This window comes from Musca vetustissima, unplaced genomic scaffold, assembly GCF_032173495.1.
Source record: "Musca vetustissima isolate MV318-11 ecotype Yass unplaced genomic scaffold, APGP_CSIRO_Mvet_v1 utg29017, whole genome shotgun sequence".
Taxonomy (NCBI): Eukaryota; Metazoa; Arthropoda; class Insecta; order Diptera; family Muscidae; genus Musca; species Musca vetustissima.
The window spans coordinates 122337-144818 of NW_026877999.1; the positions used below are offsets into that span (position 1 = coordinate 122337).

General features: G+C 34.4%; 1 protein-coding gene across 1 annotated transcript in view; it reads left to right on the forward strand.

The window, feature by feature from the left end:
• LOC133322773 (semaphorin-2A) overlaps positions 1-22482 on the forward strand; it is a 156520-nt gene that overhangs the window by 116592 nt on the left and 17446 nt on the right. The window contains exons 5-8 of the mRNA XM_061531736.1: positions 1347-1451; positions 1523-1532; positions 12444-12800; positions 17927-18155. Coding sequence (XP_061387720.1) covers positions 1347-1451; positions 1523-1532; positions 12444-12800; positions 17927-18155 — 701 coding nt within the window. The remainder of the gene's footprint in view (positions 1-1346; positions 1452-1522; positions 1533-12443; positions 12801-17926; positions 18156-22482) is intronic.

Genomic DNA, 22482 nt, shown 5'->3' on the forward strand with positions numbered 1-22482 from the left:
CTTGGCACAAATCATTCTGGACCTAATTCAGTGCTCTGTGCCAAATTTCGTGCCATTTGAGAGATATAGAGGGACTTTGGTGCCCCATTTTCCCTAAATCGGACGAAAATATATATGGGAGCTATATCTAAATCTGAACCGATTTTTTAAAATTTCAATAGGGTTCGTCCTTGGGCCAAATAAGTGACTTGTGCCAAATTTCATCCAAATCGGATCATAAATGCAACCTGTACTTTGTGTACAATTTAACATCTACAGACGGACGAACATTCATAAATCGGCTTAGAAAGTGATTCTATGCATATTCTCAAAAGGAACCATGTGTCTATCTCGTTTCCTTTTGCCTGTTACAAACATATGCACAAAGACATAATACCCTGTACCACAGTGTGGTGAAGGGTATAAACATTGTGTCGCGTATTAAAACCAAATAGAGTCTTTGGAGGATCTGAATTTCAAGCAGACTGATAGCGATGATAATTACCAGGCCATGACTATGGTGCCGAATGTTCCCCATCAAATGCCGAAGCTACCCCGGGTTGGGTCACATTCGGCGAATTTGACTTTTTTACAAAACTGTAAAAATGTTTAACTAATACTAATTTTTATATCCTTGTGGTACTAGTTTTTATAATTAAGTGTCAGAGGACTATGATCACACATTTAGTTTTTATATATGATGAATAAGTACTGAGATATAGAGCTCTAAACAAAAGGTGCCGAAGGTGCCCCAGTCTCCCCTAATACACTGTATCACAGTGTGGTGAAGGGTATAAATTCTAAAAGTTTTCTGCAAAAGGGTAAATAATATTATTATTTTAAAGGCACAACTACACGTTTTCTTCTCTACTAATTTTGACGGTTCATCTGCAAAACCTTAACATCAATAGATTTCCTATTATTTAATGTATACATATTTATCCTTGGATATCTATTATTACAAACAGGACCTTTAAAATGTCTTCCACATAAATATAGCGTGATTTTTAGATGGATTTTGCTGATGCCTTGTTTGAGGTGTTTATTTTCTGAAATTATAATATACTATGTTTTATTCTAGAATAATTATTAATAATTAAAATCCAACATTTATGAAATCAACGTTTCCATGTACAATTAACACATTTTAAATTATACGTTATCATATATGTGTTCCATTTGCTGACTCATTTTATTTTTAACTTTCTTGAATACTAACCAAATCCACTTAACAATACCTTCTTTAAATTACTAATGTTATATAGAAACGTAAATACTTAACTTTTATTTAATATCACTACTCAACACGCATATTAATGAATACCAATTTTCACTTTCTTTTTTTTCCTTCTCACATTTCTTTATAGGTGTTCGATTGCAAAAATCACATTCGTGTTATACAAAAAATGCAAGGCAACAGGCTGTATGTGTGCGGTACGAATGCTCACAATCCCAAGGATTATGTCATTTATGTAAGTATCAATTCAAACAAAGTGTACTATTTTGTACTCATAATACATACAAATGAATATGTTTTAACCAGCATGTGCGAAGTGCGTGTTCGTGTGTGTGTGTGGAATGACTGGCGATATTAGAAGCTAAAAGAACATGGGTGTTGGTGATGATGGTTGTGACAACAAAAAGCAAACAAGCTAACTTTCTCTACAAAAAGCCTTTTTAACACACACACACACGCACACACAATTTTCAGTGTGTGTGTGTGTGTTTCTTCAAATGGTTAAAATACTTTCGTTATTTTTCCTAGAAAATATTTTGGGAGTTTTTTTCTGGTCCTTTATGGAATTTCACTCCTTTTTTTCAGTAGTAGTATCTTGGCTTAAAGTTTCTAAAACATTGAAAGGCATATTGTTTGCTGTGACAATATGTTTTCTGCCATTGCTGCTACTGCTTCTGTTCTTGTTGATATTGCCCCATTCATGATATGAAATAAAACCTTCAGCAAAAACACAGGGGGAGATTTTCTAACATTCAGTTCCAAACAGTTTTTGTTCTCCAACTTTTTTGTTTCTTCCCCTTCTGCATCTCACTTCTTAAGTTTAAGCCAAGCATTGATAAGAATCACTTTGTTCAAATTTTCTAGTAGTAGGGGAGTGTGAAAGGACATAGAGGAAAGTGGCAACATATTTTCATTCAATTGACACATATTCAATGCTTGTTGTGATTGAAGTAGTAGTGGGGAGAGTGCTTGTGTTCGTATGTGTGTGATTTGAGCGTTAAACCTTTGAAAAAAAAGAAAATTGTTACCCTAGTTCATATTCTTTTTTGTGTGTGTGCAAAGTGAAATGTCTAAGCTTAGAAAGGGGAAAGAAGGAAGGGAGAGAATAAAAAAATCACATATTTGTTTGTATTAAAAAATATTATAATGTTATCAAGTGACAACATTTATACATATATATTCCATAAGAGCAAAAACAAGTTTGAGAATTCTGTCATACACTGTTGTAAATGTGAATAGGTTCATATGTGAAAAACGTTTTTAGAAAATGCACTCTTAATATAGGGTTAAAAAAATATATTTAAGAATTCAAGAACAATTTTCATTTAAAATTCTAGTCTCGTTACACCTTGTACAAATATAAACACCTTGTACAAATATAAATCCAGGACCCATATAGTCCTTGATTTCAAATAAAACATGAAATACTATTTTTAATCCTGCACTCATATTTGCTATGGAAATAATATAATAAATCGACGCTTCGCATACGCCTTTTAAATAAATCCTCGCCTTTTATTGGCCTTGAAAACATATTTTTTAACAAATTCTCTCTTCGTATAGGATTTGAAAACATATTCCTTAAAACCCCTCTCTTCGTATAGGCCATGAAAACATATTCTTTAAAAAAAATCCTCTCTTCGTATAGGCATTGAAAACATATTATTTAAAAAATCCCCTTTTAAAAATCCTCTGTTCGTATAAGCATTAAATAAATATTCTACAAAAAATTTACACCTCATTTTGGACACAAAAAATAATTAAAAACAATTCACGCTTCATTTTGGCCGACTTTTTTTTAAAATCCAGGACTCATTTCGGCCATATTTGCGTACCCTTCACCACACTGTGGTACAGGGAATTATGTCTTTGTGCATATATTTGTAACAGGCAAAAGGAAACGAGATAACCACATGGTTCCTTTTGAGAATATGCATAGAATCACTTTTTAAGTCGATTTATGCATGTCCATGCGTCCGTCTATCCGTCTGTCTGTCCATGTTAAATTGTAAACAAAGTACAGGTCGCATTTATTTGGATTTGGATGGAATTTGGCACAGCTCACTTATTTGGCCCAAGGACGAACCCCATAGAAATTGGGAAAAATCGGTTCAGATTTAGATATAGCTCCCATATATATTTTCGTCCGATTTAAGGTAAATGGGGCACCAAAGTCCCTATATATCTTTAGATGTGCACGAAATTTGGCATTAGGTATTGAATTAATTCCAGAATAATGTGTGCAAATTTTCGAGAAAATCGGTTCAGATTTAGATATAGCTCCCATATATAGTTTCGTCCGATTTAAGGTAAATAATGCACCAAAGTCCCTATATATCTTTAGATTTGCAGGAAATTTGGCACAGAGTACTGAATTAGGGACAGAATGATGTGTGTTAAGTTTCGTGAAAATCGGTCCATATTTAGATATAGCTCCCATATATATTTTCGTCCGATTTAATGTAAATGGTGTACCAAAGTCCCTATATATATTTCGATCTGCACGAAATTTGGCACTGCGTACTGAATTAGGTCTAGAAAGATGTGTGTTAAGTTTCCTGAAAATCGGTCCAGATTTAGATATAGCTCCCATACATATTTTCGTCCGATTTACTGAAAATGGTGTACCAAAGTCCCCATATATCTTTCGATTTGCATGAAATTTGGCACAGCGTAATGAATTACGTCTAGAATGATGTGTGTTATGTTTCCTGAAAATCGGTCCAGATTTACATATGGCGCCCATATATATTTTCGTTCGATTTAATGTAAATGGTGCACCAAATACCCTATATATCTTTCGATTTGTACGAAATTTGGCAATGAACTGTAGTTTCTGCAGATTTTAAGTAAAAGGCGCACCAAAGACCCTAAAGTTGGGCCGGTTAATATACCCTTCACCAGAATCAACCCTATATCTGGCCAAATGCAAAATTTAGTGTAGGTTGCAGAATGACATGTTTATGGATCCATTTTCATATTAATGGACTTTCAAAATCCACGCCTCAGTTGGCCCTATGATTCATCTGTTGAATATACCCAAAGTGGTGAAAAATATCATATAAATCGGCCTCAGTTGGCCCTTTACTACTTTCCTTACTGGTTTACGCGCCTCATTTTGGCCATACATTTTTTTGAAAATCCACGCCTTATTTTGGCCATAATTTTTTTGAAAAACACACGCCTTTTCGTAAAAAGCCCAGTAAAAAAGTAAAAATCCACGCCTCAGTTGGCCTTGAAAAATATTCTTTAATAAATCCACGCCTCAGTTGGCCCTTGAAAAATATTCTTTAAAAAATCCACGCGACAGTTGGCCCTGAAAATATATTCTTTAATAAATCACGCCTCAGTTGGCCCTTGAAAAATATTCTTTAATAATATTCTTTCATAAATCCACGCCTCAGTTGGCCCTTGAAAAATATTCTTTAATAAATCCACGCCTCAGTTGGCCATTGAAAAATATTCTTTAATAAATCCACGCCTCAGTTGGCCCTTGAAAAATATTATTTAATAAATCCACGCCTCAGTTGGCCCTTGAAAAATATTCTTTAATAAATCCACGCCTCAGTTGGCCCTTGAAAAATATTCTTTAATAAATCCACGCCTCAGTTGGCCCTTGAAAAATATTCTTTAATAAATCCACGCCTCAGTTGGCCCTTGAAAAATATTCTTTAATAAATCCACGCCTCAGTTGGCCCTTGAAAAATATTCTTTAATAAATCCACGCCTCAGTTGGCCCTTGAAAAATATTCTTTAATAAATCCACGCCTCAGTTGGCCCTTGAAAAATATTCTTTAATAAATCCACGCCTCAGTTGGCCCTTGAAAAATATTCTTTAATAAATCCACGCCTCAGTTGGCCCTTGAAAAATATTCTTTAATAAATCCACGCCTCAGTTGGCCCTTGAAAAATATTCTTTAATAAATCCACGCCTCAGTTGGCCCTTGAAAAATATTCTTTAATAAATCCACGCCTCAGTTGGCCCTTGAAAAATATTCTTTAAATCCACGCCTCAGTTGGCCCTTGAAAAATATTCTTTAATAAATCCACGCCTCAGTTGGCCCTTGAAAAATATTCTTTAATAAATCCACGCCTCAGTTGGCCCTTGAAAAATATTCTTTAATAAATCCACGCCTCAGTTGGCCCTTGAAAAATATTCTTTAATAAATCCACGCCTCAGTTGGCCCTTGAAAAATATTCTTTAATAAATCCACGCCTCAGTTGGCCCTTGAAAAATATTCTTTAATAAATCCACGCCTCAGTTGGCCCTTGAAAAATATTCTTTAATAAATCCACGCCTCAGTTGGCCCTTGAAAAATATTCTTTAATAAATCCACGCCTCAGTTGGCCCTTGAAAAATATTCTTTAATAAATCCACGCCTCAGTTGGCCCTTGAAAAATATTCTTTAATAAATCCACGCCTCAGTTGGCCCTTGAAAAATATTCTTTAATAAATCCACGCCTCAGTTGGCCCTTGAAAAATATTCTTTAATAAATCCACGCCTCAGTTGGCCCTTGAAAAATATTCTTTAATAAATCCACGCCTCAGTTGGCCCTTGAAAAAAATTCTTTAATAAATCCACGCCTCAGTTGGCCCTTGAAAAATATTCTTTAATAAATCCACGCCTCAGTTGGCCCTTGAAAAATATTCTTTAATAAATCCACGCCTCAGTTGGCCCTTGAAAAATATTCTTTAATAAATCCACGCCTCAGTTGGCCCTTGAAAAATATTCTTTAATAAATCCACGCCTCAGTTGGCCCTTGAAAAATATTCTTTAATAAATCCACGCCTCAGTTGGCCCTTGAAAAATATTCTTTAATAAATCCACGCCTCAGTTGGCCCTTGAAAAATATTCTTTAATAAATCCACGCCTCAGTTGGCCCTTGAAAAATATTCTTTAATAAATCCACGCCTCAGTTGGCCCTTGAAAAATATTCTTTAATAAATCCACGCCTCAGTTGGCCCTTGAAAAATATTCTTTAATAAATCCACGCCTCAGTTGGCCCTTGAAAAATATTCTTTAATAAATCCACGCCTCAGTTGGCCCTTGAAAAATATTCTTTAATAAATCCACGCCTCAGTTGGCCCTTGAAAAATATTCTTTAATAAATCCACGCCTCAGTTGGCCCTTGAAAAATATTCTTTAATAAATCCACGCCTCAGTTGGCCCTTGAAAAATATTCTTTAATAAATCCACGCCTCAGTTGGCCCTTGAAAAATATTCTTTAATAAATCCACGCCTCAGTTGGCCCTTGAAAAATATTCTTTAATAAATCCACGCCTCAGTTGGCCCTTGAAAAATATTCTTTAATAAATCCACGCCTCAGTTGGCCCTTGAAAAATATTCTTTAATAAATCCACGCCTCAGTTGGCCCTTGAAAAATATTCTTTAATAAATCCACGCCTCAGTTGGCCCTTGAAAAATATTCTTTAATAAATCCACGCCTCAGTTGGCCCTTGAAAAATATTCTTTAATAAATCCACGCCTCAGTTGGCCCTTGAAAAATATTCTTTAATAAATCCACGCCTCAGTTGGCCCTTGAAAAATATTCTTTAATAAATCCACGCCTCAGTTGGCCCTTGAAAAATATTCTTTAATAAATCCACGCCTCAGTTGGCCCTTGAAAAATATTCTTTAATAAATCCACGCCTCAGTTGGCCCTTGAAAAATATTCTTTAATAAATCCACGCCTCAGTTGGCCCTTGAAAAATATTCTTTAATAAATCCACGCCTCAGTTGGCCCTTGAAAAATATTCTTTAATAAATCCACGCCTCAGTTGGCCCTTGAAAAATATTCTTTAATAAATCCACGCCTCAGTTGGCCCTTGAAAAATATTCTTTAATAAATCCACGCCTCAGTTGGCCCTTGAAAAATATTCTTTAATAAATCCACGCCTCAGTTGGCCCTTGAAAAATATTCTTTAATAAATCCACGCCTCAGTTGGCCCTTGAAAAATATTCTTTAATAAATCCACGCCTCAGTTGGCCCTTGAAAAATATTCTTTAATAAATCCACGCCTCAGTTGGCCCTTGAAAAAAATATTCTTTAATAAATCCACGCCTCAGTTGGCCCTTGAAAAATATTCTTTAATAAATCCACGCCTCAGTTGGCCCTTGAAAAATATTCTTTAATAAATCCACGCCTCAGTTGGCCCTTGAAAAATATTCTTTAATAAATCCACGCCTCAGTTGGCCCTTGAAAAATATTCTTTAATAAATCCACGCCTCAGTTGGCCCTTGAAAAATATTCTTTAATAAATCCACGCCTCAGTTGGCCCTTGAAAAATATTCTTTAATAAATCCACGCCTCAGTTGGCCCTTGAAAAATATTCTTTAATAAATCCACGCCTCAGTTGGCCCTTGAAAAATATTCTTTAATAAATCCACGCCTCAGTTGGCCCTTGAAAAATATTCTTTAATAAATCCACGCCTCAGTTGGCCCTTGAAAAATATTCTTTAATAAATCCACGCCTCAGTTGGCCCTTGAAAAATATTCTTTAATAAATCCACGCCTCAGTTGGCCCTTGAAAAATATTCTTTAATAAATCCACGCCTCAGTTGGCCCTTGAAAAATATTCTTTAATAAATCCACGCCTCAGTTGGCCCTTGAAAAATATTCTTTAATAAATCCACGCCTCAGTTGGCCCTTGAAAAATATTCTTTAATAAATCCACGCCTCAGTTGGCCCTTGAAAAATATTCTTTAATAAATCCACGCCTCAGTTGGCCCTTGAAAAATATTCTTTAATAAATCCACGCCTCAGTTGGCCCTTGAAAAATATTCTTTAATAAATCCACGCCTCAGTTGGCCCTTGAAAAATATTCTTTAATAAATCCACGCCTCAGTTGGCCCTTGAAAAATATTCTTTAATAAATCCACGCCTCAGTTGGCCCTTGAAAAATATTCTTTAATAAATCCACGCCTCAGTTGGCCCTTGAAAAATATTCTTTAATAAATCCACGCCTCAGTTGGCCCTTGAAAAATATTCTTTAATAAATCCACGCCTCAGTTGGCCCTTGAAAAATATTCTTTAATAAATCCACGCCTCAGTTGGCCCTTGAAAAATATTCTTTAATAAATCCACGCCTCAGTTGGCCCTTGAAAAATATTCTTTAATAAATCCACGCCTCAGTTGGCCCTTGAAAAATATTCTTTAATAAATCCACGCCTCAGTTGGCCCTTGAAAAATATTCTTTAATAAATCCACGCCTCAGTTGGCCCTTGAAAAATATTCTTTAATAAATCCACGCCTCAGTTGGCCCTTGAAAAATATTCTTTAATAAATCCACGCCTCAGTTGGCCCTTGAAAAATATTCTTTAATAAATCCACGCCTCAGTTGGCCCTTGAAAAATATTCTTTAATAAATCCACGCCTCAGTTGGCCCTTGAAAAATATTCTTTAATAAATCCACGCCTCAGTTGGCCCTTGAAAAATATTCTTTAATAAATCCACGCCTCAGTTGGCCCTTGAAAAATATTCTTTAATAAATCCACGCCTCAGTTGGCCCTTGAAAAATATTCTTTAATAAATCCACGCCTCAGTTGGCCCTTGAAAAATATTCTTTAATAAATCCACGCCTCAGTTGGCCCTTGAAAAATATTCTTTAATAAATCCACGCCTCAGTTGGCCCTTGAAAAATATTCTTTAATAAATCCACGCCTCAGTTGGCCCTTGAAAAATATTCTTTAATAAATCCACGCCTCAGTTGGCCCTTGAAAAATATTCTTTAATAAATCCACGCCTCAGTTGGCCCTTGAAAAATATTCTTTAATAAATCCACGCCTCAGTTGGCCCTTGAAAAATATTCTTTAATAAATCCACGCCTCAGTTGGCCCTTGAAAAATATTCTTTAATAAATCCACGCCTCAGTTGGCCCTTGAAAAATATTCTTTAATAAATCCACGCCTCAGTTGGCCCTTGAAAAATATTCTTTAATAAATCCACGCCTCAGTTGGCCCTTGAAAAATATTCTTTAATAAATCCACGCCTCAGTTGGCCCTTGAAAAATATTCTTTAATAAATCCACGCCTCAGTTGGCCCTTGAAAAATATTCTTTAATAAATCCACGCCTCAGTTGGCCCTTGAAAAATATTCTTTAATAAATCCACGCCTCAGTTGGCCCTTGAAAAATATTCTTTAATAAATCCACGCCTCAGTTGGCCCTTGAAAAATATTCTTTAATAAATCCACGCCTCAGTTGGCCCTTGAAAAATATTCTTTAATAAATCCACGCCTCAGTTGGCCCTTGAAAAATATTCTTTAATAAATCCACGCCTCAGTTGGCCCTTGAAAAATATTCTTTAATAAATCCACGCCTCAGTTGGCCCTTGAAAAATATTCTTTAATAAATCCACGCCTCAGTTGGCCCTTGAAAAATATTCTTTAATAAATCCACGCCTCAGTTGGCCCTTGAAAAATATTCTTTAATAAATCCACGCCTCAGTTGGCCCTTGAAAAATATTCTTTAATAAATCCACGCCTCAGTTGGCCCTTGAAAAATATTCTTTAATAAATCCACGCCTCAGTTGGCCCTTGAAAAATATTCTTTAATAAATCCACGCCTCAGTTGGCCCTTGAAAAATATTCTTTAATAAATCCACGCCTCAGTTGGCCCTTGAAAAATATTCTTTAACAAATCCACGCCTCATAAATAATTAGTTTTTCACAAAACACACACACACACCCACACACTTACTCATTGATGTTGAGCACAAAATAGGAAAACATTTGCCAGAAGAGCATCCGCGACTATAACGACATCGAAAACAACGACAACAAACTAATGAAATTTATTATCCACCCGTTAATGCGATGAAAAACACCAATGTTGGTAATTGCATTTGGTTTGTAACGGAATTTTACTTCGAAAAAGAACAGTGGTCCGAGGAGATTAGATGGTGGAAAATATAAATGAGCTACGGTTGAAAATAGAAATATATGAAATATACCCACGCTTATGGGTTTGATAGTCCTTGAGAAAATATTTTTTAAAAATCCAGGCTTATAGATCTGAATGTCCTTAAGAAAATATATTTGTTAAAAACTCAGGCTTATAGGTCTGATAGTCCTTGAGAAAATATACTTTAAATAAATCCACGCCTGATAATCCTTGCAAAAAATATTCTTTTAATAAATCCACGCCTGATAGTCCTTGAGAAAATATTCTTTATATAAATCCACGCTTCTAGTTATGTCCTTGTCCTAGTCACTTAGAAAATATTCTTTAAAAATCCAGGCTTATAGGTCTATTAGTCCTTGAGAAAATATTCTTTAAAAATCCAGCCTTATAGGTCTGATATTCCTTTAAAAAAATATTCTTTATCGATCCTTGAAATAATATTCTTTAAAAATCCAAGCTTATAGGTCGGATAGTCCTTAATAAAATAGTCTCTAAAAATTCAGGTTTATAAGTGTATAAGTCACTTAGAAAATATTCTTTAAAAATCCAGGCTTATAGGTCTATTAGTCCTTGAGAAAATATACGTTAAAAAATCATGTTTATAGGTCTGATAGTCCATGAGAAAATATTCTTTAAAAATTCAGATTTATAGGTCGGATAGCCCTTGAGAAAATATTGTTTAAATATGCAGGCTTATAGGTCTGGTAATCTTTAACAAAATTTTCTTTAAAAATCTAGGCTTATGGTCTAGTAGTCCTTGAGAAAATATTCCGTAAAAATACAGTCTTATAGGTCTGATAATCATTGAGAATATATTCTTTAAAACCCCAAGCTTATAGGTATGACAGTCCTTGAGAAAATATTAGTTAAAAATTCAGGTTTTTAGGTCTGATAGTCCTTGAGAAAATATTCTTTAAAAAATCATGTTTATAGGTCTGATAGTCCTTGAGGAAATATTCCTTAAAAATTCAGGTTTATAGGTCTGATAGTCCTTGAGAAAACATGCCTTAAAATTCAGGTTTATAAGTCTGACAGTCCTTAAGAAAAAATTCTCTATTATTCCTTGAAAACATATTCTTTAAAAATCCACGCTTATGGGTCTGATAGGCCTTGGAAAAATATTCTTTAAAAATCCACGCTTATGGGTCTGATAGGTCTTGGAAAAATATTCCTTAAAAATCCACGCTTATTGGTCTGATAGGCTTTGGAAAAATATTCTTTAAAAATCCACGCTTATGGGTCTAAAAGGCTTTGGAAAAATATTCTTTAAAAATCCACGCTTATTGGTCTGATAGGCCTTGGAAAAATATTCTTTAAAAATCCACGCTTATGGGTCTGATAGGCCTTGGAAAAATATTCTTTAAAAATCCACGCTTATGGGTCTGATAGGCCTTGGAAAAATATTCTTTAAAAATCCACGCTTATGGGTCTGAAAGGCCTTGGAAAAATATTCTTTAAAAATCCACGCTTATGGGTCTGATAGGCCTTGGAAAAATATTCTTTAAAAATCCACGCTTATGGGTCTGATAGGCTTTGGAAAAATATTCTTTAAAAATCCACGCTTATGGGTCTGATAGGCCTTGGAAAAATATTCTTTAAAAATCCACGCTTATGGGTCTGATAGGCCTTGGAAAAATATTCTTTAAAAATCCACGCTTATGGGTCTGATAGGCATTGGAAAAATATTTTAAAAAAATTCCGGTTCTTTAAAATCCACGCTTTAAGTTCGGAGAGACCTTCATAAAATATTGTTTTAAATCGATGTTTATTGCTCGAATAGTCCTTAATATTTTTTATATGTTCGGTTATGGCTTTGTCAGTCCTTGAGGAAATTTATCTTTAAATAAAAATACACCTTACGTTCTAATTTTCCTTAACTGATCGGTGGAAACCACAGTTCATATTTTTCACGAAGCTATTTACCACAACATCAAAATTAATTATCGTATAAGAAAACATGTTCCATGGCGTTTATATTTTCCGAAAGGATAAATATTCTATGCGCCATAAAAAGCAAGACACACACCCTCTTCCAATAATCTTTGTCATTTACTGTGAAAATCAAAGCCCTTCGATAGCACACTTTTTTATGCAAAATTAATTAAACTGATTATATTCGATTATAAACTCCATTTTACAAAGTACTTTGACACATTTTATTGAACATCCAAAGCAAGATACAAAAGAAGGAAAAATTCAATTAAACTCTTTAGTTAAGAAAAGTTACTAATAAATTAAATATGACACATAATAAAATAATAGAATAAACGTATAATTATTTTTTAACCCATTTATCTATTTTCCTTCTCCCTCATCTATCTTTAGAACCCAACTTCGTTGGCTCTTATGACATTGGCGATTATGTGTATTTCTTTTTCCGTGAAACCGCTGTCGAGTACATCAATTGTGGCAAGGCTGTTTATTCGCGTATCGCTCGTGTCTGCAAGAAGGATGTCGGTGGCAAGAATATTTTGGCACACAATTGGGCTACGTACTTGAAGGCTCGCCTGAATTGCAGTATTTCTGGTGAATTCCCCTTCTATTTCAATGAGATACAATCGGTGTATCAGTTGCCAAACGATAAGACACGTTTCTATGCAACATTTACGACAAGTACAAATGGTCTAATCGGTTCGGCCGTATGCAGTTTTCACATCAACGAAGTACAGGCAGCATTCAATGGTAAGTTGGCATATATAATTTTTTTATTATTATTTATTTAATGGGAGATAAATAAAATTAGGTAAAATATGAAAGGGTATGGAAAATAAAAATAATCGAAAATTATAAGTATTAGACTTTTCTTACAGAACTTTTCTTACACAGCCACGCTTACTGCTCGGATATTCCTTGGGGAAATATTCTTTAAAAATCAAATCTTAAAGTTATGATAGTTCTTGAGAAAATATTCTTTAAAAGTCCACACTTATTGCTCGAGTAGTCCATGAGAAAATATTGTCGAAGATTGCACGCCTATAGGTCTGATAGTCCTTGAAAAAATATTCTTTAAAAATCCACGTTTATAGATCGGGTAGTCCTGGAGAAAATATTCTCGCATTTTGTGTGAAGAGATTTGGTTTCTATTAAGAACTCAAAATACTAAATTACAGCCAATTCGGTGGAAAAATACGATCAAAGCCCTTAAAATACTGAAAATTAGGAGGTACCGTTATATGGGGACTACCAGAAAAAGTGGACCAATATTTATAATTTTTTGTGGAGACATTTAGTACACAATAAGAACTCAATGTATCAAATTTCCGCGTATTCGGTTGAAAAACGAGCTCAAGAACCCCAAAATACCGAAAAGTGGGAGGTACTGTTATTTGGGAGCTATGCCTATGGACGGACGGACGGACATGGCTAGATCGTCTTAGAATTTTACCCTGATCAAATAAATGTATACTTTATAGGGTTGAAAAAAATAATATAAAAAACCAGTAAGGAAAGTAGTAAAGTCGGACGGGGCCGACTATATGATACCCTTCACCACTATGGGTATATTAAACAGGACTATTAGCATGAAATTGGATGAAATAAAATATGTGATATTTATCTAAATGTGAATCTACTTAGATCTATCCATAAAGTATGTAAATCGACTTCAAACAAATATAAATAGGTCATCCGTTGGGTTATGCCTGTACTTCTAGAAAACGCAACTACATAATTCTATGCTCAATTTTGTACGTTGTGCAAAATTTGATGTCAAACTGACTAACATGGGAAGTTTGATGCCCAATTTACTCGAAATCGGGCGAAAATATATATGGAAGCTCTATCCAAATATTAAGCGATTTCAAACAAACTTGTCACAGGATAGGTTATACTAATTTCAGAACGTTTTGTTCCTACTGGTTCCTTGGTGCGTCAATTACTTAAAATCAATCTATAATAAAAGGGAGCTATATCTAAATCTGTACCGATTTTCACGAAACTTGCCAGACATCATTCTAGACCCAATTCAGTACGTTATGCCAAATTTCGTGCAAATCGAAAGGTATATAGGGACTTTGAGGCACCATTTATATGAAATCGGACGAAACTATATATGGGAGCTATATCCAAATCTGGACCGATTTTCACGAAACTTGAAAGACATCATTCTAGACTCAATTAACTACGTTATGCCAAATTTCGTGCAAATCGAAAGATATATAGGGAGTTTGGGGCACCATTTACATGAAATCGGACGAAACTATATATGGGAGCTATATCCAAATCTGGACCGATTTTCACGAAACTTGGCAGACATCATTCTAGACTCAATTAACTACGTTGTGCCAAATTTCGTGCAAATCGAAAGATATAAAGGGAGTTTGGTGCACCATTTACATGAAATCGGACGAAACTATATATGGGAGCTATATCTAAATCTGGACCGATTTTCACGAAACTTGGCAGATATTATTCTAGACCTAAATGATTAGGCTGTACCAAATTTCGTGCAAATCAAAAGATATATAGGGACTTTGGGGCACCATTTACATGAAATCGGACGAAACTATATATGGGAGATATATCTAAATCAGGACCGATTTTCATGAAACTTGGCAGACATTATTCTGGGCTCAATTAAGTACGTTGTACCAAATTTCGTGCAAATCGAAGGATATATAGGGACTTTGGTGCACCATTTACATGTAATCGGACGAAACTATATATGGGAGCTATATCTAAATCTGGACCGATTTTCTCGAAACTTGGCAGACATCATTCTAGGCTCAATTCAGTACGTTATACCAAATTTCGTGCAAATCGAAAGATATAAAGGGACTTTAGGGCACCATTTACATGAAATCGGACGAAACTATATATGGGAGCTATATCTAAATCTGGACCGATTTTCTCGAAAATTGGCAGACGTCACTCTAGGATTATTTCAGTACGTTATGCCAAATTTCGTGCAAATCAAAAGATATACAGGGACTTTGGGGCACCATTTACATGAAATCGGACGAAACTATATATGGGAGCTATATCTAAATCTGGGCCGATTTTCACGAAACTTGGCAGACATCATTACAGGCCTAAATGATTAGCCTGTACCAAATTTCGTGCAAATCGAAAGATATATAGGGACCGTTTACATTAAATCGGTTAAATATATATATGGGAGCTATATCTAAATCTGAACCGATTTTTCCCAATTTCAATAGGGTTCGTCCTTGGGCCGAATAAGTGACCTGTGCCAAATTTCATCCAATTCGGATCATAAATGCGACCTGTACTTTGTTTACAATTTAACATGGACAGACAGACGGACAGACGGACAGACGGACAGACGGACGGACGGACGGACGGACATGCATAAATCGACTTAGAAAGTGATTCTATGCATATTCTCAAAAGGAACCATGGGTCTATCTCGATTATTTTTACCTGTTACAAACATATGCACAAAGACATAATACCCTGTACCACAGTGTGGTGAAGGGTATAATTAATATACCCTCCATACTATGGTGGAGGGTATAAAAAATTGTGGAGGTGTTCAAACCCATGTCATGATGGTGGAGTGGGAAAAGTGCTTCAACAAGTGATTTGAGTGCATGAGAATGTTTATAAATCTGAATACTTTGGAAAGCAATGAAATATATTCGACTTTTCATTAATAGGCTATTGTAAAAGCCCTTGTACACTCCGCTTTTATATGAGGAAGACTACCTTCATATCTTCTATGAAAGAAGAAGAGTTTCAGCTTTTCTATCAGAGAAGGGGATCTTCAGCTTTTCAATGAACGAAGAAGATCTTCAATCTTTTATGCGGAAGAATATCTTCATCTCAACTATGAAAGTATAGGACCTTTAGATCTACTATGCAAGGCCAATACCATCAAATCTTCTATGAAGGAGGAAGACCTCCAGATATTTTATGCAAGGCGAAGACCTTCAGCTTTTCCATACAATCGTAGACCTTCAGTTCTACTATGAAGGAAGAAGACCTTCAGCTGTTCTATGAAAGTAGAAGGCATTCTATTAAAGAAGAATACCGTCACAGCCCTTCTATGAAAGAGGAAGGCCTGCAGCTCTTCTATGGAAGAAGTCCTTCAGCTCATCTATGAAAGATGAGGAAGACTTTCAGCCGTTCAGTTTCTCTGTCAATGGTGAAGATCTTCAGCTCAGCTTCAGAACACCGTCAGTCCTTCTATGAAGCAGGAAGACCTTCAGTTATTCTATGATATAAGATCTTCACTTCTTTTATGAACGAGGAAGACCTTCAGTTCTACTATGAAGGCGGAAGACCTTCAGCTCTTCTATGATGTAAGAAGACCGTCACAGCCCTTCTATGAAAGAGGAAGACCTTTAGTTCTTCTGTAGAAGAAGTCCTACAATTCCTCTATGAAAGAGGAGGACCTTGAGCTATTATATGAAAAAGGAAGACTTTCAGCTCCTCTATGAATGGGGAAGACTTTCAGCTCGTCTATGGCTGAGGAAGACCTCCAGCTCTTGTATCAAGATGGAATACCTTTAGCTCTTCTATGAAATAAGAAGACCACCAGTTGTTCTATGAAGGAGGTAGGCTTCAACTGTTCTATGCAGGAGGAAGACCTTGAAATATTTTATGAAGGAATACCTTCAGCTCTTGTATGAAAGAAGTAGACCGTCGCAGCCCTTCTATGAAAGTAAAAAAGACTTCACAGCCCTTCTATGCAAGAGGAAAGCTTTCTATGAGGGAGGAAGATCTTCAGCTCTTCAATGAAAGAGGAAGATCTTCAGATCTTCTATGAAGGATGAACGCCTTCAACTCTACTGTGAAGGAAGAAGATCTCCAGTTCTTTTGTGAAAGAAGAATACCATCAGCTCTTCTTTGAAAGCAGACCCTCCCCCTTTTATTAAAAAGAAGAAATTTAAGCAGAACACTTTCCTATTATGGAAGAAGTAGACTTTCAGTGGATTTCAGCTGCATTATGGAAGAATATGACCTTTGCCTATTTTATGAAAGAAACATCCCTTCAACTCTCCTAGGAAAGAAAAGTCTTTCAGACCTTCTGTGATAGAAGAAGGCCTTTAGCTATTTTATGACAGAAGAAAATCTTCAGCTCTTCTATGAAATGATGAGACTTCCAGAAGAAGGCCTTTCGGTCTCCTGAGAAAAAATCTTTATTTCTACACCTTGTGGATATCTACCAATTTACAATATTTTTATATATCGGTTTTAAATGAGTTTCCACTCCATTTTTCTCAGATTAAATTAAATTTTGTTTTTCAATTGTTATTGTTGTTGTAAATGTAACTGCAAATCAACATGATTTTGCTAAACATCTTGCCAACAATGAATTAAGTGTTTTGTGATGTTACCGTGGTGGCTTTAATCCGCTTGTGTGTCATGGTAAGACACAAAGCATTTGTGTCTTAATGCAGCTACAATGGATTTGATGATTGCTTTAAGTGTCTTGGTTGCGGTTTAAGGTAATTGATACACTTGGACAAAATAGCAGCAAGGAAACAAACAATGGAAACCCCAATTCGAGTTATTGGTTTGCCAATAACATTTTACATAGCTGAATTTTTGCCAGTGTATTTTATATTGTGTATTGTTAAAGTTTTTCTATTTTTTTTCGAAAATATTCCATTGGGGGATTTTGTTGAACATAGCAACCGTATATAACATTTTAGAAAAGTACGGCTGAATGAATGAAATACATTTTGTGCAATAACACCACAATTGTTCTGGGATTACCGAATTGTAAAATCCTTGTTAACAAAATACAATTGTTTTGCAGCAATTGTTGTTTATTTCCTTTATTTTGTATTATTTTCCATCGTTTTACTCGGTTGTTTTTTTCTTATTTTGTATTTTCTTAGGTAAATTCAAAGAGCAATCTACTTCAAATTCTGCCTGGCTACCCGTATTGAACGCACGTGTTCCCGAACCTCGCCCCGGTACGTGTGTCAATGATACCTCAAATTTACCCGACACCGTTCTGAATTTTATACGCTCACACCCTTTGATGGATAAGGCAGTGAATCATGAACACAGCAATCCCGTCTATTACAAACGTGATTTGGTATTCACGAAGTTGGTGGTGGATAAGTAAGTAGAACATGATTGTTACTTTGAGTTAACAATATAAGATTTTTGTTGAGAAAAATATATTTTATTTTAAATAATATCTGTTCATGAATTGAAATCTGAATATAAAAACTGCTCCTTATAACCTCTACCATGAGGTGTGCATTAAAATAGCTTCCGCTTATCTTTGACTAACATTTTGTAAAAATTTGCATTTGGAAAAAATAAACATCCTGCCAATACATTTTAAACATTTAAGCCACTTACTACTGCACTAAAAAATACAAACCGGGGAAAAAACCTCTACATTTACAATCGATTACATTTTCAATTGTCACTCACTTGATGACCTCGAAAGATAAATGCTGTTTTATTGTAAATGTTTTTCATTTTTTTTTTCAATATATTTATTTTAATTAAAAACAATTTACCCCCGAACTAAAATTGAATTATTTTATTGGTGATGGATTACAATTATCACAAATTACATTTACGTGTTTGTATGCACAAGAGAAAGGTCATTGGAAAACATACAATTTGCAAATTAAGTAAAAACGCATTTATTACGACGTGGACGGCAATTATATACCCTTCAACAGTAGAGAAATACACAAAATAAGTAATAATTTTTTTTAGAAACAAAAATCAATGATACTCCGATAGGATTTTCTACTATTCGTCTCGAATACAGACCTGCTCCTCTTTTACAAAACACTTCTATGACCTTTAGCTATTCTATGAAAGAAGAAGTAATTTAAATCTGCTATGAAAAAAGCTATCTAAAAAAGATGAATTCCTTCAGCTCTTAAATGAAAGAATAAGGCTTCTGTGAAGAAAAATACCTTCAGCTCTTCTATGAATAAGATGAAGACCTTCAGGTATTCTATGAAAGATGACGACCTTCAGGTATTCTATGAAAGATGAAGACCTTCAGCTCTTCTATGAAAGATGAAGACCTTCAGGTATTCTATGAAAGATGACGACCTTCAGCTATTACATGAAAGAGAAAGCCTATAATCTTCTATGAAAGAATTTTCTAGTTGCTCCAGTGGCCGCAATTATGGACCAAACATCGCGAATTTTTACAAGGAGAAGTGGATGGAGGATGGAGCTAAAGAATAAGTACGTCTCTTTTGACAAAGATCGATCAATATTTAGCGGGTCCAACGGCTGACGTTTGTGTGAAAAATGACAAAAATTATATTCTATGGCGTATATATTTACTCCTAAATGGACATAGAACCGAGATGGTGATAGAATATCCAATTGGAGTGGTTAACCTTTAAATTGATATATTTCATTCTTCAGCTCGTAAATAAAAGAAGAAGGGTTCTATGAAGAAAAATAACTTCACCTATGAAAGAAGACTATCAGGTCTCTTTAAAAGAAAAATACCTTTATTTCTGCAAGAAAAGAAGAAGTCCTTCTAGATCTTCTATGAAAATAGAAGACCTTCATATCTGATATGATTGAAGAAGATCCTGGTTCAAGATAAAAATTTTCATATCTTCTATATAGAATTAATTACATTATTTTGCTTTTCTATAAAAATTAATAAAACCACACCTCTAATAAACCTTAAAAAATAGTTTTAGTAACGCCTCTAATAGACCTTGAAAAAATGTTTTCAATAAAACCACGCCTCTAATGGACCTTGAAAAAATATTTTTAATAAAATCACGTCTCTAATGGACCTTGCAAAATATTACAAAAAAACACGCCTCTAATAGACCTTTGTTTTTTTACCCTTCACCACACTGTGGTACAGGGTATTATGTCATGTTTGTAACAGGCAAAAGCAAACGAGGTAGACCCTTCCTTTTGAGAATATGCCTAGAATAACTTTCTCAGTCGATGTATGCATGTCCGTTGTAAACAAAGTACAGGTCGCATTTATAATTCATTTATTTGGCCCAAGGACGAACACTATTGAAATTGGTGAAAATCGGTTCAAATTTAGATATTGCTCCCATATACATTTTCGCCCGATTTTAGGTAAAAGGTTCACCAAAGTCCCTATATATCTTTCAGTGTGCACGAATTTCAGCATAGGGTACTGAATTAAGTCAAGAATAATGTGTGCTAAGTTTCGTGAAAATCGGTTAAGATTTAGATATAGCTCTCATATATATTTTCGTCCGATTTAAGGTAAATGGTGTACCAAAATCCTTAAATATTTTTCGATTCTCACGAAATTTGACACAGCGTACTGAATTAAGCCTAGAATAATGTGTGTTCAGTTTCGTGAAAATAGGTTCAGATTTACATATAGCTCCCATATATATATTTTCGTCTGATTTTATGTTAATGGAGCACCAAAGCTCCTACTTATCATTCGATTTACACGAAATTTGGCACAGAATGATGTGTGGTAAGTTTCGTGAAAATCGGTTCAGATTTACATATAGCTCCCATATATATTTTCGCTATTTTATGTTAATGGTGCACCAAAGCCCCTACTTATCTTGCGATTTACACGAAATTTGGCATAGCGTAATGAATTGATTTTAGAATGATGTCTGCCAAGTTCGACCGATTTAAGGTAAATGGTGACCAAAGTCCCTATATATCATTCGATTTGCACAAATTGGGCATGACGTGCTGAATTGAGCCTAGAATGATGTATGCTAAGTTTTGTGAAAATCGGTTCGGATTTAGACATAGGTCCCATACATATTTTCGTCCGATTTAAAGTAAATGGTGCACCAAAGTCCCTATATATACTCCGATTTGTACGAAATTTGGCACGGCGTTCTGAATTGAATCTAGAATGATGTGTGCTAAGATTCGTGAAATTCGATTCAGATTTACATATAGCTCCCAAATATATTTTCGCACCAAAGTCCCTGTAAATCTTTCGAGTTGCACGTCTGTTAAAGAAAAGAAAAATTCAATCTCGGTGTTACAAGATAATCGACAAACTGAATATAGCTCCCAATTTATGGTGGAAAAAGCAAAAATAAAAAAGTCGACATCAGCAACACATTAGAGTGCAAATGTATGTGTGTGTAAAAATTCACTACATCTGTGCATTGCATCTGTATGTTTATGTAAATTATATTATTTAATATGCATACAAATTAATTAAAACATAATTGCAATTTCAATTAATAATAAACAGATAAAAAAAGAGGGGGCGAAGAAAAAAAAATCAATATAACTTCTACCACAGAGTTTAATATGGTTGAAACCTGAGTTCAAAACAATTGTTAGAAAATATATATTTTAATAACATTATTTGTTTTCTCTATTGAAGTGGAATTATATTAGTGATTCAACTATTCTAACACTTTGTGGTAATGTCCTTTAAAACATCAAAGTGAAGTGAATTCCAATAAAATTTAAAAAAGGTTAATGTTTCCAATAAACACGTCTCAATTGGCAACATGTTGTTTCATCGTCGTTTATTAATTTTTTATATTGCATTATTTTATATTTATATGTACATATAAAATAACAATTTATAACTGTATATCACCGTAGTATTATTGATTGTTTCATTGCATCGATTTAAACCACAATGAATTACGAGTTTTTTATTGGATTTTGTTGGATTTTTAATTATTTTTTAATTAATTTTTAATTTCACTTGTTCACAGATTCGAATTATTCATTCTCATATGTTGTCCTTATTTGTGTGCGGGTGTGTGTTGTAATGATCTAATTGTAGAATGGGTGAACAATGCAGAATAAAAACGCAGAGCATATAATTAAATTATGCTGTAGTTGTAAATTTCAAATATGACATGGATACTGTCGTTTTTTATTTGCTTAATAAGCATTTTTGTATTTATATTTTTTTATGAAAAGTTTCGGATAGAAATGTGATATATGCGTGCTTTTTTCTAATTCACAACACTGATAGTGTCACATTTTCCATTGCATAAATGGAATGTGATAATTGGATTAAAAAAGGTAATATATATGTAATAAGGAAATAAATGATGTGGAAGCGAGTAAAAACGTCGTTAAGTTCGGCCGGTTAGATTTTTTATATAGACATTGAAAAAAAATATGTTAAGTAAAACTATAATAGGCCTTGAAAAAATTAATAAAAATACGCATCTAATAGACCATGCAATTTTTTTTTCAAAACAACGGCTCTACAAGACCTTGAACAAAATGTTTTTAATAAAATTACGCCCCTAATAGGCCTTGAAAGATTATTTTTAATAATACCACGCCTCTAATAGACCTTGAAAAAATTAATTTTATCAAACCACGCCTCTAATTGACCTTGAAAAATATCTTTAGCTTCCACAAGACCTTGAAAACGTATAGTTTTAAAACCATGCCTCCAATAGACTTGAAAAATATTTTTAATAAAACTACGCTTCTAATAGGTCTT